General features: G+C 37.7%; 1 protein-coding gene across 1 annotated transcript; it reads right to left on the minus strand.

Moving 5' to 3' along the window:
* Positions 1-5,581: 5,581 nt before the first annotated feature.
* LOC118933367 (olfactory receptor 6C2-like) lies at positions 5,582-6,520 on the minus strand. The gene has a single exon (XM_036927567.2). It carries the CDS (start codon positions 6,518-6,520, stop codon positions 5,582-5,584), a length of 939 nt encoding a protein of 312 aa, XP_036783462.2.
* Between the last annotated feature and the right edge of the window lie 18,465 nt (positions 6,521-24,985).

Genomic DNA, 24,985 nt, shown 5'->3' on the forward strand with positions numbered 1-24,985 from the left:
CACCTGGGCCAATGTGTCTGCTTCATCATTCCCTGGGGATGCCAAAGGCAAATGGACAGTCACATGTTATATGGTAACAGTGTTAGTCTGACCAAAGGCCCGTAGGTCTTGCTACAACTCTTGCTGCGAAAGAGGCCAATGACCAACCATCCAGCTGACATGGTACCATGTTGGTAGCCGTAGGGTTCAGCCCCATTAGATGGCCCAGCTCTCAGTGCAGACAACTATATGGGAGGGATCCTGGGTGATCATGAGCCATACTTCCTGCAATTCAGCCCATTGACTGCTCTTTCCCTCTCCATCTTGCTGGGTAGCCCAATAGGATCTTGTTAGAACATTGTGTCAGTCTTAGGATGGAAAGCCACAGCCCTCCACTTTAGGGGCTGCCTGCCACTGGAGTCATCTATATACCAAGCATCCTCAAGTATAGGGAATTTTCTCTCCTGATAAGGACTCTGCCACCACTGGCTCAAAAGCAAACTCTTCCTGTTTTCCACTGGTATATTTCACTAGACCCAATAAGTTTTGGAATTCTCCACTTAAGGGGCTAGTGTAAAGGGCACTACCCTGTTGTAAATATGCCAATGTCCTGGACCTCAGTGCCTGGAACTGCTGCTCTGGCTTTAATTGGTGCCACCGTTCTAACAAGATCCTATTGGGCTGCCCAGCAAGCTTTTTCACTACCTCAGCCTTTATCAAATTAACCCACATCTGCATCCCCGAGACCTTCACGGGGCCTTTGCACCTCTCCTTTCAGTCGTAGCCCATACTTCCTTCAGGGCTCTTACTGTTTCAACCTCGCCCAAATCTGCTAACATACGAGTAGCCTCACTTTGGGTTGCCTATGTAGGGAGCAATAATAGTCACTAGGGACCCAAAGAGAGATGGGGGAGTTGTATGGAGCACCAGATTTCTCATTCCTGTGATGAACAACTCCTCATTGGGGCCCTGGGGGTCTATATGATAGGTGATATTTTTCATGCCAGCCCCTGTAACACTTGCCCAAGCTGTGCATAGATTTTACCACTAGTGGGTAAATATGGTAAATCACCCTGAGTAGGCCAAACAGCCCTGATGGCTGCTGTCAGCCATTCCAGAAGCACCTGATTCCCTATGTTGTGATGGGCACTTTGCAACCACTTCTGGAGGGAAGGGTGAGTTGTCAGGGAATCCAGTCTACCCATTTCAGAAGTGGACATAACAATGTTTTCCACCTCCATATACCAGAGATGCAAAAGCCATGTAGGCAGAAGTTCTGATGTCTTCTGCCAAAACCGGATTCTCATATCCTGAGTGCTGCTCTATCAATTGTGCTGACAAACAACACTCTTAACCTGGGGGTCCTGGTTCTGAGGGACTAATAAGGCTTTTGTTGCCATCTTGAAGAACAGAAGTTAAACAGATGTTTAAGAGATTTTTCAGAGAGACTGGTTGGCAATGGGAGCATCAAATACAAGTCATCAGCAGGCTAAAGAAAAGATCAAGAGAGAGGGAACAATGTGGTTGAATGGTATCCTTGCATTGAGTATCCTGTAAAAGATACCTTAAAATTTTCTGAAGTATAGTTTTGGATATACAGAAAAACTGAATATATAGTATGGCTATATGGTTCCCATATATCACATGCTAAGTTTCCTCTATTATTAATATCTTAAATTACTATACATTTGTTACAATTAAAGGACTAATAGTGATATATCACTATTAAATAAAACCCATACTTCATTCAGATTTCCTCGGTTTTCACCTAATATCTTTTTTCTATGCCAGGATCCTGACTAGGATATCACATTGCATCTAGTTTTCATCTATCCTTAGGTTCCTCATGACCATGACAGTTTCTCAGACTTTCCTTTTATTTGAAGACTATGACAATTTTGAGGAGTTAACTGGTCAGTTATTTTATAGGATGTTTCACTGTTAGAATTGGTCTGATGCTACTGGGAAGAAGACCAACAGAGGTAAAGAGTCATTTTTATCACATCATGTCAAGGATACATACTATCAAACTGACATGATTGTTATTGACCTGGGTCACTGACAGTGTTTGTCAGTTTCTTCACTATAAAGCTTTCCCTTCCTTTAGGATGGAGTATCTACATAAATTATGTGGAATTCTTCTGCAACAGATTTGTCTCTTTTCCCTAATTTACTAATTGATTTAGTCATTTATTTACATCAGTATGGATACCTAGATAGATATCTTACACTTTGGATTATAATCTAATTCTATTCTATATATTTTGTTACCAAATTGTTCAGCTTTGTCCACTGGAAGATCTTTCCATTGATTTCTTTGTTTATTTGACATACTTCATTAATGTGAATATATTTATATTTATTTTCTTTGAAGGCCCATACTAAAGAGTTCTAAAAACTAAAGGAAGAGATGAATTTGGGAGATCCTGCTTGCATATAAGCATCTTCTTTTTCCTTTCTGAGAGTGCAATACAAGCTCCAAAAGTCCAGAACCTTGTCCTATCTGTTCATAAAACAGTACGTGGAACATAGTAGCTATTCAATAATTGTTGAATGAATAGATGAAAGAATGATGACAGGTCTTGGACAGAAACAGGAGAAATGATGTGAGCAATTGTACTGTGAGGTCTAGGTGATACCAAGTTAGATTATATCTAATGAGGAGGGGAGAATGTGGTTTCATTAGAATTGTTGGATAAAAGGGAGCACAATGAACAAATAATTTATAAATATTAAAAGCATCCACAATCACATATTACTGAACTACATGAGACATCTTATAAAAAGTGTTCTTATCAAAGAGTTCAGGTAATGCAGTTTCTATAATTCTGTTTCTACAAATGAGAACTAGTGTAGCAATGATAAACCGGTATCTACTGTCAAGAATGGTTTTAATATTTCTATTGTCAAAAATATTTGCACTTGGAGAATTATAGAATCATGATTAATATGTATAAACAAAACATAAGCAGTGTAAAACAATTGGAGGAATAATGACAAAATATGTGGAATTAATAATTCCTAGAGGGGTTTATAGGAATAGAAAATCATTTTGGGCAAAGAGGATGGGGGGGAAATGGAGGGTGGATTTGAGCTTGGCTCTGAAAATGGCAATTGTTTGAGTAGGGGATAAATAGAGTTTGAATAGGAGAGAATGAAGGGTATTTCAAGTGAGTGACTAACATGAAAAGCTTAGTTTTTGGATTAAGTTTAATGTCAAGGAATTGCAGAAACTGTTTGGATTAAAGAGGTTGAACACAGATTTTGGAAACTCTTGACTGCTAACAGGATGAATTTCAAAGTTAAAAATGAGAAGTTTCTGGAAGACGTTAAGCAGTTAGTAAACTAAAGTAGTGTTTAGGGTAATATAAATTGTGATATTTTGCTTTAGTTAACAATAAGGTGAAGAGATTAGAAATAGAATATTATTAGGTGATTCTCAAAATAATTCTGATTTAAAGATAAGATTTTAGATTAGAGCTAAGACAGGAATATGAGATGAAGTACTAACTTTTTTATTTTATTTTATTTATTTATTTTTTTTATTGAAGGGTAGTTGACAACAGTATTGCATTACATTATTTTCAGGTGTACAACACAGTGATTCAACATTTATATACATGATAATTCTAGGTACCAGGTATCACCATACCAAGTTGTTACAATATTTTGACTATATTCCTTATGCTATACATCACATCCCGGTTACTTATTTATTTTACAATTGGAAGTGTGTTTATATATATATATATATATATATTTTGTGAGGACATCTCTCATATTTATTGATCAAATAGTTGTTAACCACAATAAATTTCTGTATAGGGGGGTCAATACTCAATGCACAATCATTAATCCACCCCAAGCCTAATTTTCATCAGTCTCCAATCTTCTGATGAAGCACTAACTTTTTGATGAAAGAAATTCAAAATACTTAGTGACTGAAATATGGGATATAGGAAGAAGAGCAAGTAAAGTGGGATGGGGTAAAAACGTGCCCATTCGATGTGAAATTCCACCAACCTGCACATAATATTAAATTCCACAACATCCTGAATATTTTCATTTGTCCAAACTGGGCAACGTGAAGAGCCCTGATCAATTTCAGTAATATTAGAGTCATGTATATGAGCTGGAGTCCAAGAGTGACCTCAGGTATTTGATGCAGTAATTCCAGCTCAAACACCTAACACAATGCCACCTTTTTGCATTCCCTCTTTCTGAGTAGGTGAACAAGAGGAGAATATCTCATTATGTAAAACAGATAAGGATTATCTTTCATCAACCTACTAAATTTCCATTAATGATCCTATTGCGATGCACTTGGTTCATGAAGTGGGCAGGGTATTATTTGAATCTTTACAATAGTTTTAACTTTCTCCATGATCATCCAATACAATGAGATTCATGGGTAAACACTTTTTGTTAAGGATTTAGAACTCAACTAGAGTAATCAACCCAATTACTAAGTAAATACACCAAATAATGCACGCTTAAATTACTAAAAGAAAAGCTGGAGAATGTTTGGAGTTTTGTTGGTATTTATGCTAAACAACCAAATGCTCCTGAAATGTCATTCTTGAATTATTTTTTTGATGTTTCGAACCAACCTCCTAATCTTTAACATTCTTCTGTTTTTAACTGAGATAAAATCGGTTATAATATTATAAGTGTTCAAGTTTACAATATTATAATTCAATATCTGTATATAGTAAAAAGTGATCACCACCAAAAGTCTAGTTACCATCCACCACTATATACTTACTCCCTCCACCCATTTTGCCCAGCCCCCACACTAACGTTGTTCTTAAATCAAGGTCTGGATATTGGGAAACTTATCAAACCAAGATTTAGGTATCCTTCTTCTAAACTCTGGCTTGTTCCCTTAGAGTCTATATCTAAATACCTTCAAAGACAATTCCAATGGAAGACACGCAATACTTGGAATTATCGCTCTTTCTCTTAAGTTTTCATAATATTTCAGGATGCAGTGTACTTGCATAACTTCCAGAAAGCCAATTGAAACATTTTTGAGTGTTGATAAATTGGTTTAAAAGAAAGCATGTAGTTATCTTCACTGATTTTGAAGCTGTCCCATTAACACCTTCTACTCATTCTTGAAAAGAGGACATAGTATAATGAGGAAGACCTCTGGAGCATATACTTGATCAATTCTGAAGATTTTTCAAAGAATCTTAATATGCTCTTAAACAATTAGGGGTTAAGTATTGAAGTATTCCCAACAAATGAGATATAGTCTCTGGGCACATATACTCCAAAGCATGAGAAGACTATGTAGCCTTAGATGGAACTTCATTTATTTGCATTTCCTTCCTATGACATTGAGCACTGTGTGGACTCAGGTGTCTGGAACATGCATTTATTGAAAAAACCATTCTAAAAATAAAACTGAAAGGAGACAGAAATATCTTGATTTTGGCTTTTGGATTGTAAAGGGAAAATGTTTTTAAGGGAAGATTATGTTGAAAAATCTGCAGAATAGGAAGAAACCATTTATTTGGCAAAGACATGAATATTGCTCATGGATTATTCATATTTAAATTTACTTAAGCCTGGTCAAAAAAAAAACATGAATAGTCTCTTACTTCTTTGTGAGAAATACAATCTGCTTTACTGTGTCTTTGAAGGCATTTTTCACTTGTTTGTTTCGAAGTGTATAAATGAATGGATTAAGCAAAGGGGCAACGGATGTAGTGAGCACAGACACCACTTTATTAATAGCTACTCCTTCCTTTGCCGAGGGCTTGATGTAGATGAAGATGCAGCTGCCATAACTGATGGAAACCACAAGCATGTGGGAGGAGCACGTGGAAAAGGCTTTCTTCCTTTGCTGGGCAGAAGGGAATCTGAGAATGGTCTTGATGATGTAAGCGTAGGAGAGGACAACACACACCAAGGTCACAGTGAGCGTCAGCGCAGCAAAACTCAAGGCAATTCGCTCTATTAACGCTGTGTCTGAGCAGGTTATCTTTAAAATAGGAGATGTGTCACAGACGAAATGATCAATCACATTCGAGTCACAGAATTCCAGCTGGAGGCCCAAGCCAAGGGCTGGGAGGATGATTAACAGGCCTGCAATCCAACAGCAGAGAACAAGTGTAGTGCAGACTCTGCTGTTCACGATGGTCATGTAATGCAGAGGCTTACAGATGGCCACATAGCGGTCATAGGACATGGCGGCAAGGAGAAAAAATTCTGTTGCTACAAGGAGAACAACAAAAAATATCTGGGTGGCACAAGCATTATAAGTAACTGTATTATCTCCAGATATCATAGCATAAAGGTATCTGGGGATACAGACAGTGGTGAATGAAATTTCTAAGAAAGAGAAATTTCGGAGAAAAAAATACATGGGAGTTTTAAGATGGGAATCCCAGAGTGTGAGGGTGATAATGATGAGGTTCCCAGCCACACTCAATAGGTAGGTGAAAAACAAAAATACAAAGAGCAAGACTCGTAGTTTTGGGTCATCTGTCAATCCCAGCAGGATGAATGTGGTTATTGCTGTGTGATTCTTCATCACTGCCTTGTGCCAAGTTAAGAGCGATTCCACCTGAAGAGAGAAGTGTCGCAAGAAGCTGGCCCTGGAACCTGGATGCAAACACCCGGCAAGCAGCTCACACGCACTTCCTTCTTTTCCTTATTGGCCAGTTGTTAATAGCAGTGCCTCTGACATCTTACCAGGAGGCAGCTACAGGAAATATCTAAGACTGATCTTATGCTTATAATTCTCTGATTAGAAAGAGCATTTACAAAAATGTCAAAAGACAAACAAAACATAAATCATATGTGTAATTTGCAGTTTCTCAAGATTATTGTCTTGTGGTACAGATCTTCTTGTCCTTAGCCTGGAGGAAATTAGGTCATGTTTGAAGTTTTCTTCTTCCAACCTCATCTTTCTTTGCTTATGCACACCAGACTGAAATGCTCCATTTTCAAAATCAGGAAGGATCTCTTAAGTAGCATTATTGTGTGATTTACAATAATTTATAGAGCAATTTTAGGACCACAGCAAAATTGAGCATAAGGTACAAAGATTTCCCATATCCCTCCTGTCCACACATGTGCAGCCTACCCCTGTTGTCAGCACTCTCATCAAACTGGTACATGTGCTAAAATTGATGGACCTGCATGGAGACATCAAAGCCCATAGTTTGCCTATGTTTCACTCTTGGTGCTGTCTGTTCTATGGGCTTGGAAGAATGTGGCATCAGTATTTCACCCTGATCATGTTAGGCTGTTAAGCTGAGTTTTGACAGCAGCACATTCATTTAAAAGTGTTAGTTCTGCTCCTTGTACTCCAAGTTATCTCTAAATAGGTAGACAAACATTTAAAATACAAATATGTACCTCTTTTTTTTCACATGTACATAGGCAAATGGAGTTATTTCTAAGCCAGTTTTGGAACTGCTTAGGCAGAAAGTTACCTGAATTGGTATAAAGAAAGGTTTTCTGGAACTGGGATATCAGCCAGGTTGAGTCCTGGTGTGGGGCTTTGGGGTGTGGGCAGGGCCCAGAGGGAAGGATCTGCGGTGTTTGCTTTCTTCAACCCCTGATCAACCCTGCGCTCTTTGCAGTACAACACTCAGAATCTGTCCCATAATATATTTCAGTGACCTCTCCGTTCAACAATTTCTGCTGTTCCTCCCCTCAAAACCTGTCTCTCACCATTTTACCAACCAGCTCCCTACCCCTGCTACGTATGTTCTTTGACTTTTAGAAAATGCATCTTGCCAAACAACATCCAGAAATAAGTGTACACATAAGAAGCAATCTTTGTAAATACATTTTAAAGTACCCTAACTTCCTCATTGAATTTCCATACTGACATTCCCAGGAGTTTAAAGACTCTCTCAGGAATTTCATTTGATGGGTGATCAGGAAATTCCCCTCAACTTCATGCCCAAACTTACCCTCACAGCTAAAAAATTCATATTTTAAGGAGCTGCTCTCAGGTATCCATTCTGTAAAAGAAGATCTGGTTAATGCATTCTCACTGGTATTATCTGTAGTTAATGATAAATATATCAGCCTATAATATAGTTTTGCATTTTATTAGGGGAATAATTGATAATTGAGAAAATTTAGGCATAACTTCAGGGTTTGTAGAGAAACTACACATTTTATAAGAGAAGAAAAACTAATTTCATAAGTGATCCAAAGATTACCCCAGTTGTACCCAATGTATGTTTGAGTAGAAAATCAAAACTACATTAGGTTACTCTTCTTTCTTATAGCTCAAGTAAGCAATCTACATTTATTCATTTAAATAATATTTAACAAGCATCTTATACTTAAAGAACATAATATCAGAGACTGGAGACCTGACAGTTTACAAATTTCTCCTTAAAGATCTTTCAGGCTACCAGCGGGAGAAAGTGGGTCAGGCTAGTGCATACTCTGTGACGTGGTAGCACAAGACAACAATGGAAACACAACTTTGGATTGGGGACGTTAACAACTCTGTTCCCTTGCAATAGCTCTTAGTTACATTGGTAGCTGTTCATATTTCCCAGGTTCATTCTGTTTCTCTAGGTTCTTTTGTTTCTACTAAAGTTGTCAGAGTCATTGTCAGCATAAGCTGACTGAGCAAGGGCATGGCTCAGGGTTCACAGGCATGAATCTGGAACAGAATAACTCCTTCCTGAGCTTACAGGAGAGATGGTCACTGCAGAGATAGCACCTTGCCATGTACTCGCCAGGAGAAGTATCTGGTGGGCCAAACTAAATGACAGGTCAGGATTGCTCTGCAGTCCTAATTTTCCTCCCTGCTTCCATCCCTTCAAGTGCAGAAGAGTCTTCACCCTTGTCCTGGTTTCTGACATTGTCACTCCAGCTCTCCCTCTCCTACAAAGTTCTGGGATCTAAAATTATTCTCTGCTTTTCTTATCAAATCTTTAATTCTTTTCTATTGATAGTAAAGTGGTGAACTCAGTGATATTTTCATTTGAATAATCATTAATTTGATATATAAAATGCCTAATGCTTCTGAACCTTCAGAGTCAGTATTTTAATTCTTGAACCATTATAAAAAATACAACTCCTAGTGATACAGTAAGGCCTCTGGGGCAGATCCTTTGGATATAAGACTGCTGCCTTCTAGCCTGTACACGCAATCACACCCATACTCTGTTATACTGGGAACATTTCCCTGGGAGGCTGAGATTTATTCACTTATTTTGAATTTGGATCATTTAACGTTTGAAATACTTTCACTAAATAAATGAAAAAATTCACCACCTTCCTCCCAGAAATACTGTTTTCAGTTAATGTTCACAGGCAGGCCTTTTGGGCAGCCTTTGCAAGACTGCCCACTCTCACTGTCACTGGGGGGATAGTAAGTCATCGAGATCCCATATTTTCCCTCATTGACTTCCAATTTAATGATTTAAAAATATTATGCACCCAGTGATACTACTTTTGTTTGGAAAGAAACCTCTCTTTTGGGACAGAGGCTGTCCATGGACTGGATAGTTGATATTCAAATACAGTAAATGCTGCCCCCTCCCCAAAGAGGCCAAACTGACCTCAATAACAGGTGGGGAATAAGGTGAGGTTCCCTGTAAGGTAATTTATAGTGTTGGTATAACTTGATATCCATGACTTTAGTGGATATTATTGGGTGGCAGTGCCTTTTCCAATACCTTTTATTTTTCTGCCTCTTAAGTACTTACAGTCCAACTCACAGCTGTGACTGTCCTTTTCAAAGGCAAAAGTGACCATGGCAGACATTTCCATTTCCATTTTCCTGCAGAATAACAACAGATCAGAAATGACTCTTGAATACTTTTCTACACTATCAGTTATAATGAACTGAATTCCAGAATTTAAAAGTGGCTGTATTCACCCTCTGCCTATGTTTTGAGAATTTAGAAAAATGCGTTTTGACAGTCGCATGCTCACTCACTTTCTGACAGTGTTTTACCCCAGGCCCTGGAAGGAACCACAATTTAAGGAGCATTAGGTTGGTGAGGAGCTTTTTGTGAACTTCTCCCATTCTCACACCCTACCTATCTCTAACTTGTCTCACCCACACACAAGTGCACGTGTGGGCACAGACACACACACACACACTCACACACACATACACACACGCTCACATGCTCACAGGCAAGTCTGACAACTGACAGAGCTCTCCTGAATTTTCACAGCTCCTGATAGAATGAGCCCAGTCTCAGACTCCTCTTCCCTCACCAAGTCCATCATGGCATTTGACACTAGATTTCCCAGGTACTCTGTTAATCCAAAGGTAGAAAAGGGATGTGTAGAGATAAGGACAGTTTCTCTCTAGTTTTGTCAGAGGGTGCATCTGATCTTCCTGGGCAGGGAGGCAGGCTGTCCTGTAAATTGTATAAGAGCATCATTTCTTATATGTGCATATCTGCTACCAGGGCACAGGGAATATGTGAATGAACAACAAAATAGTCCTCAGTGACCCAGTTTCAAAAGTTACTAATGAATTGGTGGCAGTCTAATCAACAGTGTGAAAACACACATAGCAGTGGGGACAATGTCCTCAGAGACACGAGGGTGGTCTGATGTCATCTAAATTCTGTTTTGAGGTCTTTATGGAATCTTCATATTTCTCCTAGAATTAGACACTCTTTCACATCAATCTTAGGTAAAGTCAAAGAACAAAACTATCCTCATTTTGCAGATGAGGAAACTGAGGAGCAGAGAAATGATGGACAGAACGCCCTGCCTGTGGTGGAGCAGGTTTTGAACAAAAGTTTATCTGAATACAAAGATCTCACTTCTCCCCACATTCTAACCTAGCTGCTTGTCCCTATATTTGAGACACACCTGTATTTAAATTTCAAACAGTTCTAGTGCTACCTGGCCTTCACTTTAATCATTTTTCCTTCTACTTACAACTTTTCAGATAGGCAATGAAACTACCTACTTTCGGTATTTGGAGCAAAGGAGAGTTTTGCATCCCAAGCACTGGATAAACAATTACCTGGTGTCAGGACATGTTTCTGGTTTTCTTATGGCTTATTACTGCTCAGTGACCTTGAACAAGGTTTTTTTTTCACTCTAATGTCACTTCTGGACATTTGCTTACTTGCTGCTCATGCTGATCCTCATGTCAAATAAGGGAGCACATGTGTGTTCCTGCTGACTCGACTGAAACAGGTTTCTTGCTGTCCCTTTACTCAGTCCACTCACTCCTCCTCTGCTGAGGTTTCTCACTCTGACTGACCAATTCACAAGTCACATATTGCTGTCATCCCACTGTTGGCAGAGTGATTGAAAATTTTTCCTGGCAGGGGGAGTGTGCTGGAAAGAAAGGAAATACGTCCCTATATTTGGAGTAAATTTCTGAAGAACATCCTGATGGGTTATGGTGTGGTTTGGAATTCCCTGTCTCACATTTTTATTCCTTTATCTGTAACAACTGAACCCCAGTTTTATTCAGGGTACAAAGTGTCCAGATAAAATACTACCCAGTTTTCCAACCAGCTGGCATGGCTGTGTGACAAAGATTATGGCCAATGATGCACATTACAATGATTTTAATCAATTATTGCTATAGAGCCATAAATTTCCCTACAAATACTGCTTTAGCTGTATCCCAGGAATTTTGATATTTGTCTTCCAATTATGAGTGTTTCTAGGAAAATTTGTTATTGATTTCTAGCTTTATTCCATTTAACCAGATAACGTACTCTGTATAATTTGAATCATTGAACATTTGAGAAGACACTTTAGAGCCCTGAATATTGTCTAACTTGGTAAATATTATCTGTGAATCTTAGAGCAACTCTGCTCCTTTTGTTGTTCTACTTGGAATATTCTGTAAGTGTCAGATCATGTTGATATTGTTAAGTCTATTATATGTCTAATGAATTTCTGGGTAATGATTCAATCAATAATTGAGAATGGTGTTTTGAAATTTCTGGCTATATTTGTGGGTTTTTCCTTCTCTCCTTGAAGTTTTATCAGTTTTTATTTTAAAAATGTTACTTTTTATCACAGTTATTTGCTCTGATCTGCTATATCTCATGTTAAATAGCTATTTTAACTTTTTAATTAGTATTATGGTATTTTTTTTCCATTTTACACTCACCCATTTCTGTATTTAAATTCAAAGTTGCTTTCATAAAAGGAACAAAGCATTGCCTATTTTTTACGCTCAACCTGTCAATCTCTGACTTTTGTGTTTGGTTGTTGAAATCATTTCTATTTCATAATAACTAACATATTATCCAATAATTCCCCTTCTGGGTATATACCTAAAAAATGAAGCAGAAGTTTGAACTAGTATTTCTGCACCAATATGCATAGCTTTATTCACTATAACCAAAAGATGGAAACACCCAAATGTCCACTGACAAATGAATGGATAGAGAAATGTGTTATACACACATAAGAGAATATTATTTAACCCTAACAAGGAATCGGATTCTGACACGTGCTACAGCATGGATGAAGCCATTATGCCAAGTGAAATAAACCAGACAAAAGAGTAAAATATTGTATGGTCATAGTCAAATTCATAGAGTCAGAAAGTAGAATGGCGGTTGGCACAATTAGGAGAGAATGGGGTGTTATGGTTGCATGAGCACCGAATTAAAGTTTAGGAAGTTGGAAAGTTCTGGAGATAGATGGTGTTGATGATTGCACATTAATGTGAATGTTCTTAAAGCCTCTGAAAAGTTCACTCAAATATAGTAAAAATGGTAAATATTACATATGTTTTACCACAATAGAAAAGTTAAAATGCAAGACATTTAAACACCCCACAAAATATTTCATTTTGGCCTTAAACTCTCACTGATAACTTTGGTTTATTAACATAATAAGAAAAAACCTTATCTATTTACACAGGTCGTTGTCTTTCACGGTGCTCTTCTTCCTGTGGTGAGCACGTGTTTGTATCTGGTCGTAATTGGTATTCAAGAGACGTCCTTTGACATTTAATTTAGGGCAGCTATGATGGTCATGAATTGCTTTAGGTTTTCTATCTTAGTAAGTCTCTGCCTCACCTTCAATTAAAATAAAATACCTTTTTTTCATACCATTCGAGGTTGCCATTCCCTTCCTGTACTTTCAAGATGTCTTTGTGCAGTCTTCTGGCTTTCATTCTTTCTCCTGAAAAGTATACTGTTATTCTTACATTTTCTTCTTTTCATGTAATAATATTTTCTTATTTAGCAACTTTTAAGATTTTCTCATTATAACTAGTTAAAAGCAATTTTTAAAAATTGTTGTGCCTTCATGTTTGTTGTGGTTAGGGTCTATTGAACACCTCAGACCATTGGATTTATATTTTCCACTTTTTAAATTTTACCATATTTTGAAATATTTTCACTCATTTTTTCATATACTTTTTTGGTCTCTCCTTTCTCCTTTTTGAGGAAACCCTAATTATACAATATGTCAGACCTCCTAAATTTGACTTAAAGTTCCCTGATGATTTGTTAAAATTTTAAAATTTTTTCTCGGTATATTTTATGAAGATAATTTTACTGATATGTATTCCAGTTAACTAAATGTTTATTCTTCAATATCTAACTGGCATTAAAACTATTCAAAATATGTTTTATATATATATATATATATATATATATATATATATGGTGTAGCTCTCATCTCAGTTTACTCTGAATCTTTGCAACAATTTTCATGTGTTTACTTAACAAGTCCAATTTTCTAAAACAACTTAAGTACAGTTATAATGTTTTAACTGTATTTTACTATTTTTTCATAAGCACTTCAATATTACTTTTCTTAAATTGAAGATAATTCTTAGCTCTATTTTATTTTAATTTCATCATCTATGCCATTTTAGGTCTATTTATATTGATTTTTCTTCTCATTAAAGGTGTATTTTCCTGCTTCTTTGCATATCTTGTAAATTTTCACTATGTCAGGCACTATGAATTTACCTTTCTGAAGGTCAGATGTATTTCCATCCTTATGAAGCTTTTTTAGGCTTGTTCTGGTATCATTTATATCACTAGGAAACAGTTTTGTCATCAGTTTCTGTGTTAGTCTTTTTTAGACAGGATCTGAGCAGTGTTTACACTAGTGATTTCTTCCCCATAAACTGAGCAAATCTTTCTGAATTATACCCAGTAAATTGTGAGATTTTAAATTGTGTTTGGTGTGAATAGGAATCATTTCCACTCCTGTGTGAACTCAGGATATTGTTCTTTACAGTCTTTTGGGTTATTTTTACCTCAGTTAGGTAATTTTCTTCCACATATATGCTCAGCTAAATGTTAATGCTGTGCTGTCTCTAGATCACCAGATAGCCCTCTGCATGCTGCCTCCACCTCTTCTTCTTCTTCTGATCTTTAGACTCCTTGTAGTATCACCTGCACCTTCTCCTCTCTGGCAGAGTGATGGGCTCCCCATGCGCCCCCTGCCTGCAGTAGAATGTGATATTCTATGTAAGGAAAAGAGCATAAACACAAATATAGGCCACAAAAAATTCTGCAAAATATTTGCAAAACACGAAACATTTAAATTGTTAATACATAAGAAAATAACAATGTAAAGTTCTAGGAAATATTTTAAGAAAATATTTGTACAAAAATGTACTCTTCATCCTGGGTGAAGGTTGATTTAAACATAAACATAAATTTATAATAAAAATTGCAGAAACATATAATAAGCTCAAGGTAGTAAATTTTTTAACATAGTAATGATTTTCTTAAGAAATCACAGTTTCAACTAGTAGGATTGATTTGAAATTATGGTGGAATGCACCAAACAGAAATTACGTGTTCCCCAAATACTGACACAAATTTATAACTACTGAGACAAAAATTTTATGTTTTTAATGATAAAAGAAATGTGAAAAACATCACATAAATGGTTTCATGTTTGTGAATATACTAATAATATTAATTTATATAAAAAGAAAATTTATGGAGGGGTAGGAGACATTAATAGTTGTTATTACCTTCTAGCTTCATTTTTCTATTTTTGTTAGCTTAATATTTAATAAAAAGTAACAATTATATAAGGCAAAAATATGTTAACCAAAGGAGAAAAAGGGGTAATTGTATTCTTTTAAAGTAATTAGCAGCTACAGATGTTATTGAATAAAATGAGGAAAATGTAGGCTTGCTCTTCTTCACTTTTTATTTTGTGTAAAGTCCTGTGTGGAATATCACTGTGTAATTTTCAGTTCTCTGAGGACACTGTCCCCAGGGCTGCCTGTTTCAATATATTTGCCAAATGATTACGCAAAAGATTGACAAGTAACTTCGGATCCTAATTCACCTGGGACTTTTGTCCACATACAAACCTGTGAAGTAATTTCTTCATCATTTTAACCCTAAGGATGTTCAGAGATAAAAAACCAACAGGAACCACTATGTCTTTGATCTTTGAGAGACTTAAAAAATTATTTTCTTTAAGAAACAGTTTGATACATTTTACCAAAAGTAGAGCGATATGAATAGTCAATTGAATTGTGGCAAAATGAAGCAAGAGTTTATAATTTTTAATTTAATGAATAATTTTATAGCCCTGGATTTGTATACCAATAAATAGTAGTCACCTAAAATAAGTGAAATGAAGAACTTCTGGAAGCAACCTTGAATCGGAAATCATCTGCTGACATAATTTGAATCCCTGCACTATAAAATCTTGTTTTCTAAAAGACAAAAGAAGTAAATGTGTATTACTCAAACAGTAATGTCAACTTATTTTCAAGATATTTAGGAGGAAGGACATGGCTTAAAGTTTCCAGACTTGTGTAAGACTCAATTGTATTGAGACTGAAGGAAAGAGAGGTAGGCGGCCTATATATATATTTTCTTTTCTATATTTTGAGTCTATTATTCTATTTATTAAAATTGCTTAGTCTGCTGTTACTATTTATTAATTTATTGTTAATTGTGTGATTCTCACATTTTTGGGAGTGCCCGGCTCATCCTAAAACATCAAACTAGGGTCATCCTTGCATCCCTTTACTGAAACCTGTAAACTCTTGGAGATTTATTATGGGAAAAGGGCAGATGGTGGGTACAGAGTGTCTTGCACTTCTGAAGGAAAGGGCTGTTTTAAAGCAAGTCGGTGAAGCCTTCATATAGCCAGTTAATTAGAATTTCTATAGGAAATGATGTGGGTTCTTCTTTCCAATTTACTTATGATCAAACTGGCAATTGAAATCACTTTAGCAGGTATAAACGTGGTTCATGTATCTGGTGTTCACTAAGGACCAACCACAGAGCAGCTGTTGGTCTAAACCCAGAATTTAAGAGTTTTAATCTCTCGTGTTAATATGTTTCTGGAAGATGTATTGAGAAAGTATGAATGGAAACCATAAAGGATAGTTATTTCTCTGCCTAACAGTGATAAGTCAGGTAACAGTTTTTTGCCTTATGCAGGTACCTACATACATGCTGAGTGTGTAGTCAGGCTGTGGTGTGACACAGGAGCCACTCAGGGCATTTTCTTCACCAACTGTAAATGCCAACGGGAATCCTAAATTAGAGTTAGGAAGATGGTAAAAGTAAGAGGTGTCAGGATAGTTTTGAAATTGATTCCTCATAATAAATAATATAACTTGATCTAAGTCAGAGGGTAAATATTTTCTTGAATCAACTTTATTTTCTCAGTCACCTTCAGACCTATGGTTATTAATTTTAGCAAGATAAAAGTCCTATTTCCAAGAAAATTTTTACATCCTCTATTAGCACCGAGTGTAAAAAAACACATAGAAAGTTCTTAATATGGCTTTGAAAATTTGGAAGGACTTCTCTGAACAGTCCGACTAGAAAACAGAGGAATGAGTCACAGAGAGCCAGATATAGGTCATAATCAGCTAAACTGCTAGAGTAATGGACAGGGAAAAAAACATAATTACATAAAATTATTTCCACACAGGTAATCCTTGTAAGGTGATTCATGCAGTAGAACAGAGTCTTCAACTACATAGGTAGATGGATCTAGAAACATATAGTGTTATAAACACACCTCATATGTTTTTAATTTATTTAGGAAAAAAGGTTACAAGCAGATCATGAAAGTGAGTTAAGTTCTGATGAGTGAGAAACTAAATATTTTTAGGGGAAAAGCCTGCCCTGAATAAATCTATTGCAAAGTACAAATTTAAAGGGCAGTGCACATTTTAAAAACTATCATGAAAAATTATGTTTCCCTTGGACTATATTCTTTAATGAATCCATAAATCCTTTAATTATATTTTCAAACGCAGGTCATGACAAGTTTCAGACATAAAATCAATGAAGATGTTTGTGTTTATTTTTAATGAGGTTCATTAGAACATAACACATCAGAAATTAGGGCACTGAAGGGTTAGTGTATTTTGTTTCAGATATATGTATATAAGTATGTATTTCTGTGAGTTGTGAGCATGTACACTGGGCTGCAATACAAAATGTCTATCATACAATATGTTGTAGTAAAAACGTTCGAAAGTCATGTTTGTAATCCAGCTAATTATATGCTGCCAGCAGAACCAAGAGTATGAATTACATTTATAATCCATTATTAAGTAAAACAAAATACATGAAAATGCACTGCTCGGCCTTTCTGAACAAAATCCATTATAACCATTTTTCACACCATTTTCTCAGAGCTTACTTTGCTCAGTTCTACAAACTGATTGGGCAAAAGTCAGGACACAGGAATGAGAAACCACACATCTGTAACAAGATTCATTCTTCTGGGATTGACAGATGCCCCTCAGCTACAGATTCTGATTTTCATATTTCTACTTATGACCTACATGTTGAGTTTCACTGGAAACTTGAGCATCATCATCCTCACATTAGTGGATTCTCACCTTAAAACTGCAATGTACATTTTTCTCCAAAATTTTTCCTACCTAGAAATCTCATTCACTTCTGCCTGCATTCCTAGATTATTGTACAGCTTATCAACACGTGACAGGACTATTACAACTAATGCTTGTGCATGCCAACTATTTTTTATAGATGTTTTTGGAGTAACAGAATTTTTTCTCCTGGCCACCATGTCCTTTGATCGATATGTAGCCATCTGCAAACCCGTGCATTACATGCCCAATATGAACTACGGGGTCTGCAAAAGGCTTATCTTCTGCTGTTGGATGATGTTTTTGTTGATCATATTGCCACCACTCAGCTTGGGACTTGACCTGGAATTCTGTGCCTCTAATGCCATTGACCACTTCATCTGTGATGCTAACCCTATGCTGAAGATCTCATGCTCAGATACATGGCTCATAGAGGAGATGGTTAATGCCTGTGCTGTATTGACCTTTATCATGACTCTGGTGTGTGTGGTTCTGTCCTACGTGTACATCATCAGAACCATTCTAAGACTCCCCTTTGCCCAGCAGAGGACAAAAGCCTTTTCCACCTATTCATCCCACATTATCGTTGTTTCTATCACCTATGGCAGCTGCATCTTTCTTTATATCAAATCTTCAGCAAAAGATGAAATGACCATTAATAAGGGAGTGTCAATACTCACTACTTCCATTTCTCCCAAGTTAAACCCATTTATTTATACACTGATGAACAAACAAGTGAAACAAGCCTTTTATGACTTAGTCAAAAGATTTATATTGTTCTCACAGAATTAGGGGAACATTGATGTCAGATCTCTAAGCATATATTCTGTCTACCTAATTTGGTCTGTTCCCAATCTAGATTTGGCATCCCATTCAGTATTGTCCCTGAATGTAAGTCACCTTATGACCCCATGAATGGGGTCATTACCCCATTCATCTCTTAACAAGAAAACTCTTTAGATGATAATCTTAATGAAGAAAAATGAGAATAAGTTTTTCAGGAAATATAACTTCACTCTTAACCAATGCTGGAAGGATTGGGTAATTTATCATAAAATATTAGCACAATACTGCACATAATTCATCCATATAAAAAACAAACAAAAATAAGCCTTACTCAAATAAGAGACATAAAATATAAAAGAATCAGTACTTTTCTAAGTGTTACAAGAAAATATTTCATAAAGCTGAGATATATTTTAATTCAATGAATAAGTATAAGATGTAGGATAGAAGGAAGCATTTACTAGTGAAAAATCTTTCAAATCACAACATTCACATATTTCATTGACTGAGTCCTTTCCAATATAAAAATGATTTAAAATTTGCCAATGGAATATGAAGTTACAATGATGAGAGAAATGCAATGGTAATTCCTGTTAAAGATAAATCCTTCACTGAAATCACAGAAAACAGATTGATATTGATATAACAATTAAAATGTTATATATTTAATGTGGAGTATTTAAGCAAACAGATGGCCGCAAATCCAAGTAAACTAATATAGGGTTAGAAGAGTGATAAATAAATAAACACTAAGCCAAATATACTGGGAAAAAAAAAAAGAGAAAAACATAGTGTGAATACCAGTATCAATGTGATGATTTGCTGTTTTAAGTGAAAAGAAAATGTCATTTCAAGATTCTAAGTCATGCACCTGTAACTCTGGGGTGCAAATATATTCCCAGCCAGGGGCAAATGAACCTTTGAAGCTGAAATCAGTCAAAGGGAGAAGTAAAGTGGGATAAACCTGTTTATTGCTTACAAGGAGTTGTCTCATCCTGCTCACCAATGTCTCTCGTGACTTGGATTCTAAAAGAACCCACCAAAACCTCTCCGTATCAGGTGCAAGCTAGTTCCGAACTCCACCTGCAATCACCTACAGATATGGAGATGAACTAAGGTCAGGCAAGAGATTCTGAAAATATTGCAATTTTCCCCCAGCCCAACCTTTAAGAAATCTCACACTCACTCACTCCTCATCTTCTGCAATGGCCCAGTGTGAGAAAACTGGAGCACTGTAACCAGACTAATTACATACAATAACAACAGCAATAAAATCATGATGATCCTCAAGCTGGAGCATCCAGATGGGTTCAAAGTCCTATGCAGATTAAGTCCATAAGTCACCCATTACACAGGAGGCTGTCAGCTGAATGGACAGGGAGCTCAGTGTACTCATCATGTGGCAGCTACAGGAAAGGGGTGGGCCCAGGCTGTAGGAACTGCAGAAGAAAATATCCTTTAAGGTGATAAGATACATATTTTAATGACACCAGCAGAGGCAAATCTTGTCCATCAGGTAGGACACATGCAGGTCCTGTGATAGAACAGTGGCAGGTATGGGACCTTGACCTGGTCTAGTGTACCAGACATTCACTCCACTCCCTGGGGGAGTTACAGATGGGTCAATATATAGGGCTACAGGGCATACATGTACTGGCCATAAAGACATAGCAAAACTTCCTTATAAGATGCTCTCATGTGCTGGTCATTTGGGGTACAATACTGTGATGTTTGGGGGCCACTCAGCTGTGACTCCAGGAAAACACAGGAGGCCAGCTTGCAGGCTTTTTCCCCAAGGTACCAGAAGGGCTAGCCATCACTCATCCATGTGTTGAAATGTCCAGGGCAATGCCCACTCCACAGAGTCTCCAGGGTTTAATGCAGGGAGGGCTGGTAGCAGGCAGGATGCTGCTCAGTTGGCCATGTCCTAGCTTCAATAACTCCTCTTTGGTACGTACATACAATTGTACAGGAGAGGCAGCAATGTATGTTAGCATGTCCACAGGGCTCAAAGCTCCTTTTTAGTGCTTCTCATTCAAATGCCACAGCACAGTCCATAAATGAGCCGACCAGCCCCACAGACTATTGCTGTCAGACTTCAGGCCAGATTTCAATAAACCATTGTACCTCTCTATCATGCCTGCCTCAGTAGGGTTATATGATACCTGAAACTTCCACTGTATTCCTTATTGCTGCACCTATACTTGTAATGTGTTACTGGTGTAGTGGATGCCTTGATTGCTCTCAATAACCTCTGGCTGGCCATAGTATACAAAGGAGACCCCTTTTGGTGGTTTGCTGAACTGCATGACATGCAGGAAAAGCAACAAAAAGGGCAGTAGCTGTGTCCAAAAAGTCGTGGCATACCAATATCCTTCTGAAACGGGCAGAGGCCCAATATAGTCTATCTGTCACCTGACAAGGGGTATCGGCACTTTTCCTGTTGTCCCATGTTGCTGTGGGACTCGGTGTAAGTCCCTCTTAGAGCACCCAAGGCACTCCTGGGCTCTGCTGACTTCGTCAAAGTCTACGGAAAGTCCACCAATGGGCTACAACCCACATTGTCTTTTCCCCGTGTGCAATTAAAGCTGATATAACCACAGGGCTACATCATAGACAGGCTTTCCTTCTAGCCAATTCATGTGAGCCAATGTGTCTGCATCATTTCCTGGGGATGTGAAAGGCAAATGGCCAGTGACATGATATACAGTAAGTGTCTTAGTCTGACCAGAATATCATAGGTCTTGCCACAGCTCTTGCTCCCAAATGGGCCAGTGACTCACCATCCAGTTGGCAGGACACCGTCAGTAACCACAGGGTCAAGCCCAGATAGATGGCCCAGCTGTCAGTGTAGACAACTATTGGGGAGGGCTCCTGTGTGATCACGAGCCGTACTGCCCACAGCTCAGCCCATTGGTTGCTCTTCCCCTCCCTGTCTTCCATCCATATTGTCTCAGTTTGAGGATGGAAAGCCATAGCCCTCCACTTTGGAGGCTGCCCATGACTGGAGCCATCTGTATACCAAGCGTCTTCAGGTATGTAGCTTTTCTCTCCTGATACAGGCTCTTGGCTACCAAGGGCTTAAAAGAAAGTTCTTCCTGCTAACCACTGGTATAGTTAACTGGCCCCAATAAGTGTTGGAGTTCTCCACTTACAGGGCTAGTGGTGAGGGGACTGTGCTGCTGTAAATATGCAGCCTATTTGGCCAGTGGAGGCTTCTGTGCCATGGCAATCCATGGCCTTTGGTTCCAGTCTCACAACCACCCTGCAGTGGGATAGGTGGTCATTAATTTGGACAGAGCTGTAACACTGATAGAGTCTGCAGCCAGCAAAGCATGGTACATAGCATAGAGTTGTTTCTCTGTCAAGGTATTCCATACACTGCTCCTTTCAAAAATTGTGACCAGGAACCAATAGATTAGTGAGTCAGTTCACATCACTGCTAAAGGACCCAACCATAACCATCTTTGGTTACATGAACATCTGTCTTAAAGGGCATTGATAAGTCCATTGCACTCAAGGTCTGAATGGCCTTGACTGTGCACTTAGCAGCAGTTAAATCAGCTGCACACGTTTCATCCCAGTCCCACCTGATGTCGTTTTGTACCAACTGGTTTAATGGTTTCAGAATTTCTGCCAAGTGTGGAATAAAGACATTCCAGTAGCCTAAAAGACCTAAAATCTCTTGTAATACTGCCACAGTTTTAGGAGTAGGGAAAGCCTGGGCTTGGTCTATGACTGCTTCTGTGATGACTTTAGTTTTCCCTGAACAGATAAACCATTGGAACTTTAACAATAAACCACGTCCCTGACGTTTGGTGCTGTTCTCATGCCATCCTTTCTCTTGTAGATGTTGCAGCAGTATAGGGACTGGCCTTCCATATCTGCAAGAGAATCAGATGTGAACATAATATCATCAATGTAGTGATACAACTGCACCATTTGCAGTTTCTTCCATGTGCCCAAGTCCTGGGCTACAAGTCCATGACAAATAGTGGCACTGTGGAGGTGTCCCTGTGGAAGGACAGTGAATGCCTGCTGCCGGCCTTCCTGAATGATGACATTGGTTCCTGACTTTCCTGTGCTATGTTAGTAGCAAAAAAAGTATTAGCAACATCCACAACATAATGATACATTCCTAGTTCGTGACTGAGGGTGTCAATAAGTGCTGCTATAGAAGATAGCTGTATGTAATGGGGTTATGACTTTATTCAGTTCATGTAATCAATGGTCTTAAACCAGGAGCCATCCAGCTCTTTACTTGCAACACCAGCTAAATAAAATGACTATAAGTGGGCTTTATGATGCCCACCTCTTCCAACTCCTGCAGAGTTTCTCCAATTTCCTTGTGTCCCCCAGGCAATTTATATTGCTTCATCTTTGTCACCAACTGAGGTACAGTCACACCCAGTGCAGAAACCACCAGGGCCTTACCACCATCCACAGGGGAGTATCCAGGTATCCATCCACAGTCTCTAGTGGCAACCCTCCTAAACAGCACATGCATGAAGACAAATTTTCAGTTCAGAGATTCTGTGCACTACTGCCATGTATAATTCCAGAGAGGAAATATGTTCCCATCCCAGGGTGAATAACCTTAGAAGAAGAAACCAAAGGTAGAAATAAAGTGGAAGAAACACCTATTGATATGAAGATTCAGTAAGGCCAGTCAAGACATTCTGGAGATATTTCAATTTTATCCACAGACCTGAACCCCAAGCCTTTTAAATAATACACCTTTGCTTTTTTCAATTTTATCTTTTTAAGTTTATCATACTGTATATCCATTAAAAATCTTCACCTTGAGTACAGAGATTGATTTCAGAATTTTCATGGTTTTGTTAGGCAGAAAGACAGATATGAGCAAGATGAAAAGAGAGTTGGGCCCATCAAGAACTCAGGGAGTTAATGAGATACAGCCAGAAAGCCAGGAAGGGCTCACAGATCTAATGCTCTTTGCAATATGAGTTCATTCCTCGTGCTCTTAATATAGGCTGACCTTGAGACTTTGTCTAGCTAATCAATGTGAGATAGGGCAGAAATGTGGTACAAACATCATGATTAATTTTCCTAAATAAATGATGATATATGAATAACATAAAAAGAACAGGAGGGACTTATCTTAAAGCTAAGATTCCATTTTAAAAGAGGATTGGGAAGTTAGATACCTAGCCGATTCTTTGATAATCAGCCAACAGCTCTCTTAAGGCAAGACAAGCTGTCTCTACTGATGTGTTCCCAGTGCCTAGGGATAGTCACTATCTTGGAGAAGAAATATGAAGTTCATCCTACAGAACTATCTACAAGATTGATATGTTGTCTCACACTGGAGAGAGACATCTTGATACTGCATGACAAGCCTATGCCCACCAACCCTTTACCTTTATTCCATTATTGAAAGCCTTAAAAGAGAATCTTAAGCCCTTCAGTGTGCCTCCTCCCTAAGGTTTCCTGCATTCCCCTTTCTTGGAGTGTGCATTTTTAAAATACTTCTTACTGTTCAACTTATTTCATTTGTCTCTGTATTTTTCCAGTGGGGTCTTTGTCACTTTGCTAGAACATTCCATTTCCAGACTTTAAACACAAGTCCTCACTCTCTCTGTCCTGCTTCAGATAAATAGGGAGGGGCTACTGAGAGCACTGATTTGAGCTCACAATTTACCATCAGTGAACTTCCCCTTGCTCTCTGCTTAATTCAAGTCCCTGTGTCTTTGCTTACCCTGACTCTAGCCCATTCCTCCCTCCGAGTGTGTTCAAATAAAACTTATGCACCACTTCACTACTGAATCTCTGCCCTTCAATTCTTTGTCACAAGAGGATAAGAACCAGGGAGACAAACTCAGTCTCCTAACATACTCACTTAACTTCTGTGGAAATTGTGGGTGAAAAGGGTACAAAATTTATTTTTAAAGGAAAAGCATATAACACAGAGTAATTTTTAAAACTCACAACAATAAATTATTATTTATTCATGAGTAGCAAAACTCAGAACATAATTCAAAACCCATGCCAACTGTATGGCAAGTCACAAAATTGCAAATGGGTCCTGAAAGTTATAGAATAAGGTCATCTTATAGCTAAAAGAGATTTCATAGAGAATTTGTCCAATCTTGTACATAAATCTAAAATCCTTTTTACAAAATTAAGAAAGGTATCTATTTATCCAGGATACTTTTAATAACCCTCATGGTAATTGATAGCTTTTAAGAATAAGAAAAACTTTAGGACATAAATATAATAAATGTGAGAAATCCTTTGTAAATTAAAAAAACATAAAAACTCTTGGATCTACTAAATAGTCCAGGAATCAAATTGATATGAGACAGGTTTACAGGAGAAAAATCCCAAAGTTTAATTATGTAAATAAGGGAATCTATAGACATGAGATCCAGAGACAGGGAGAAGGAGGAATACGTGTCATTCTGGACTAAGGAGCCG

Source organism: Manis pentadactyla, chromosome 10, assembly GCF_030020395.1.
Source record: "Manis pentadactyla isolate mManPen7 chromosome 10, mManPen7.hap1, whole genome shotgun sequence".
Lineage (NCBI taxonomy): Eukaryota > Metazoa > Chordata > Mammalia > Pholidota > Manidae > Manis > Manis pentadactyla.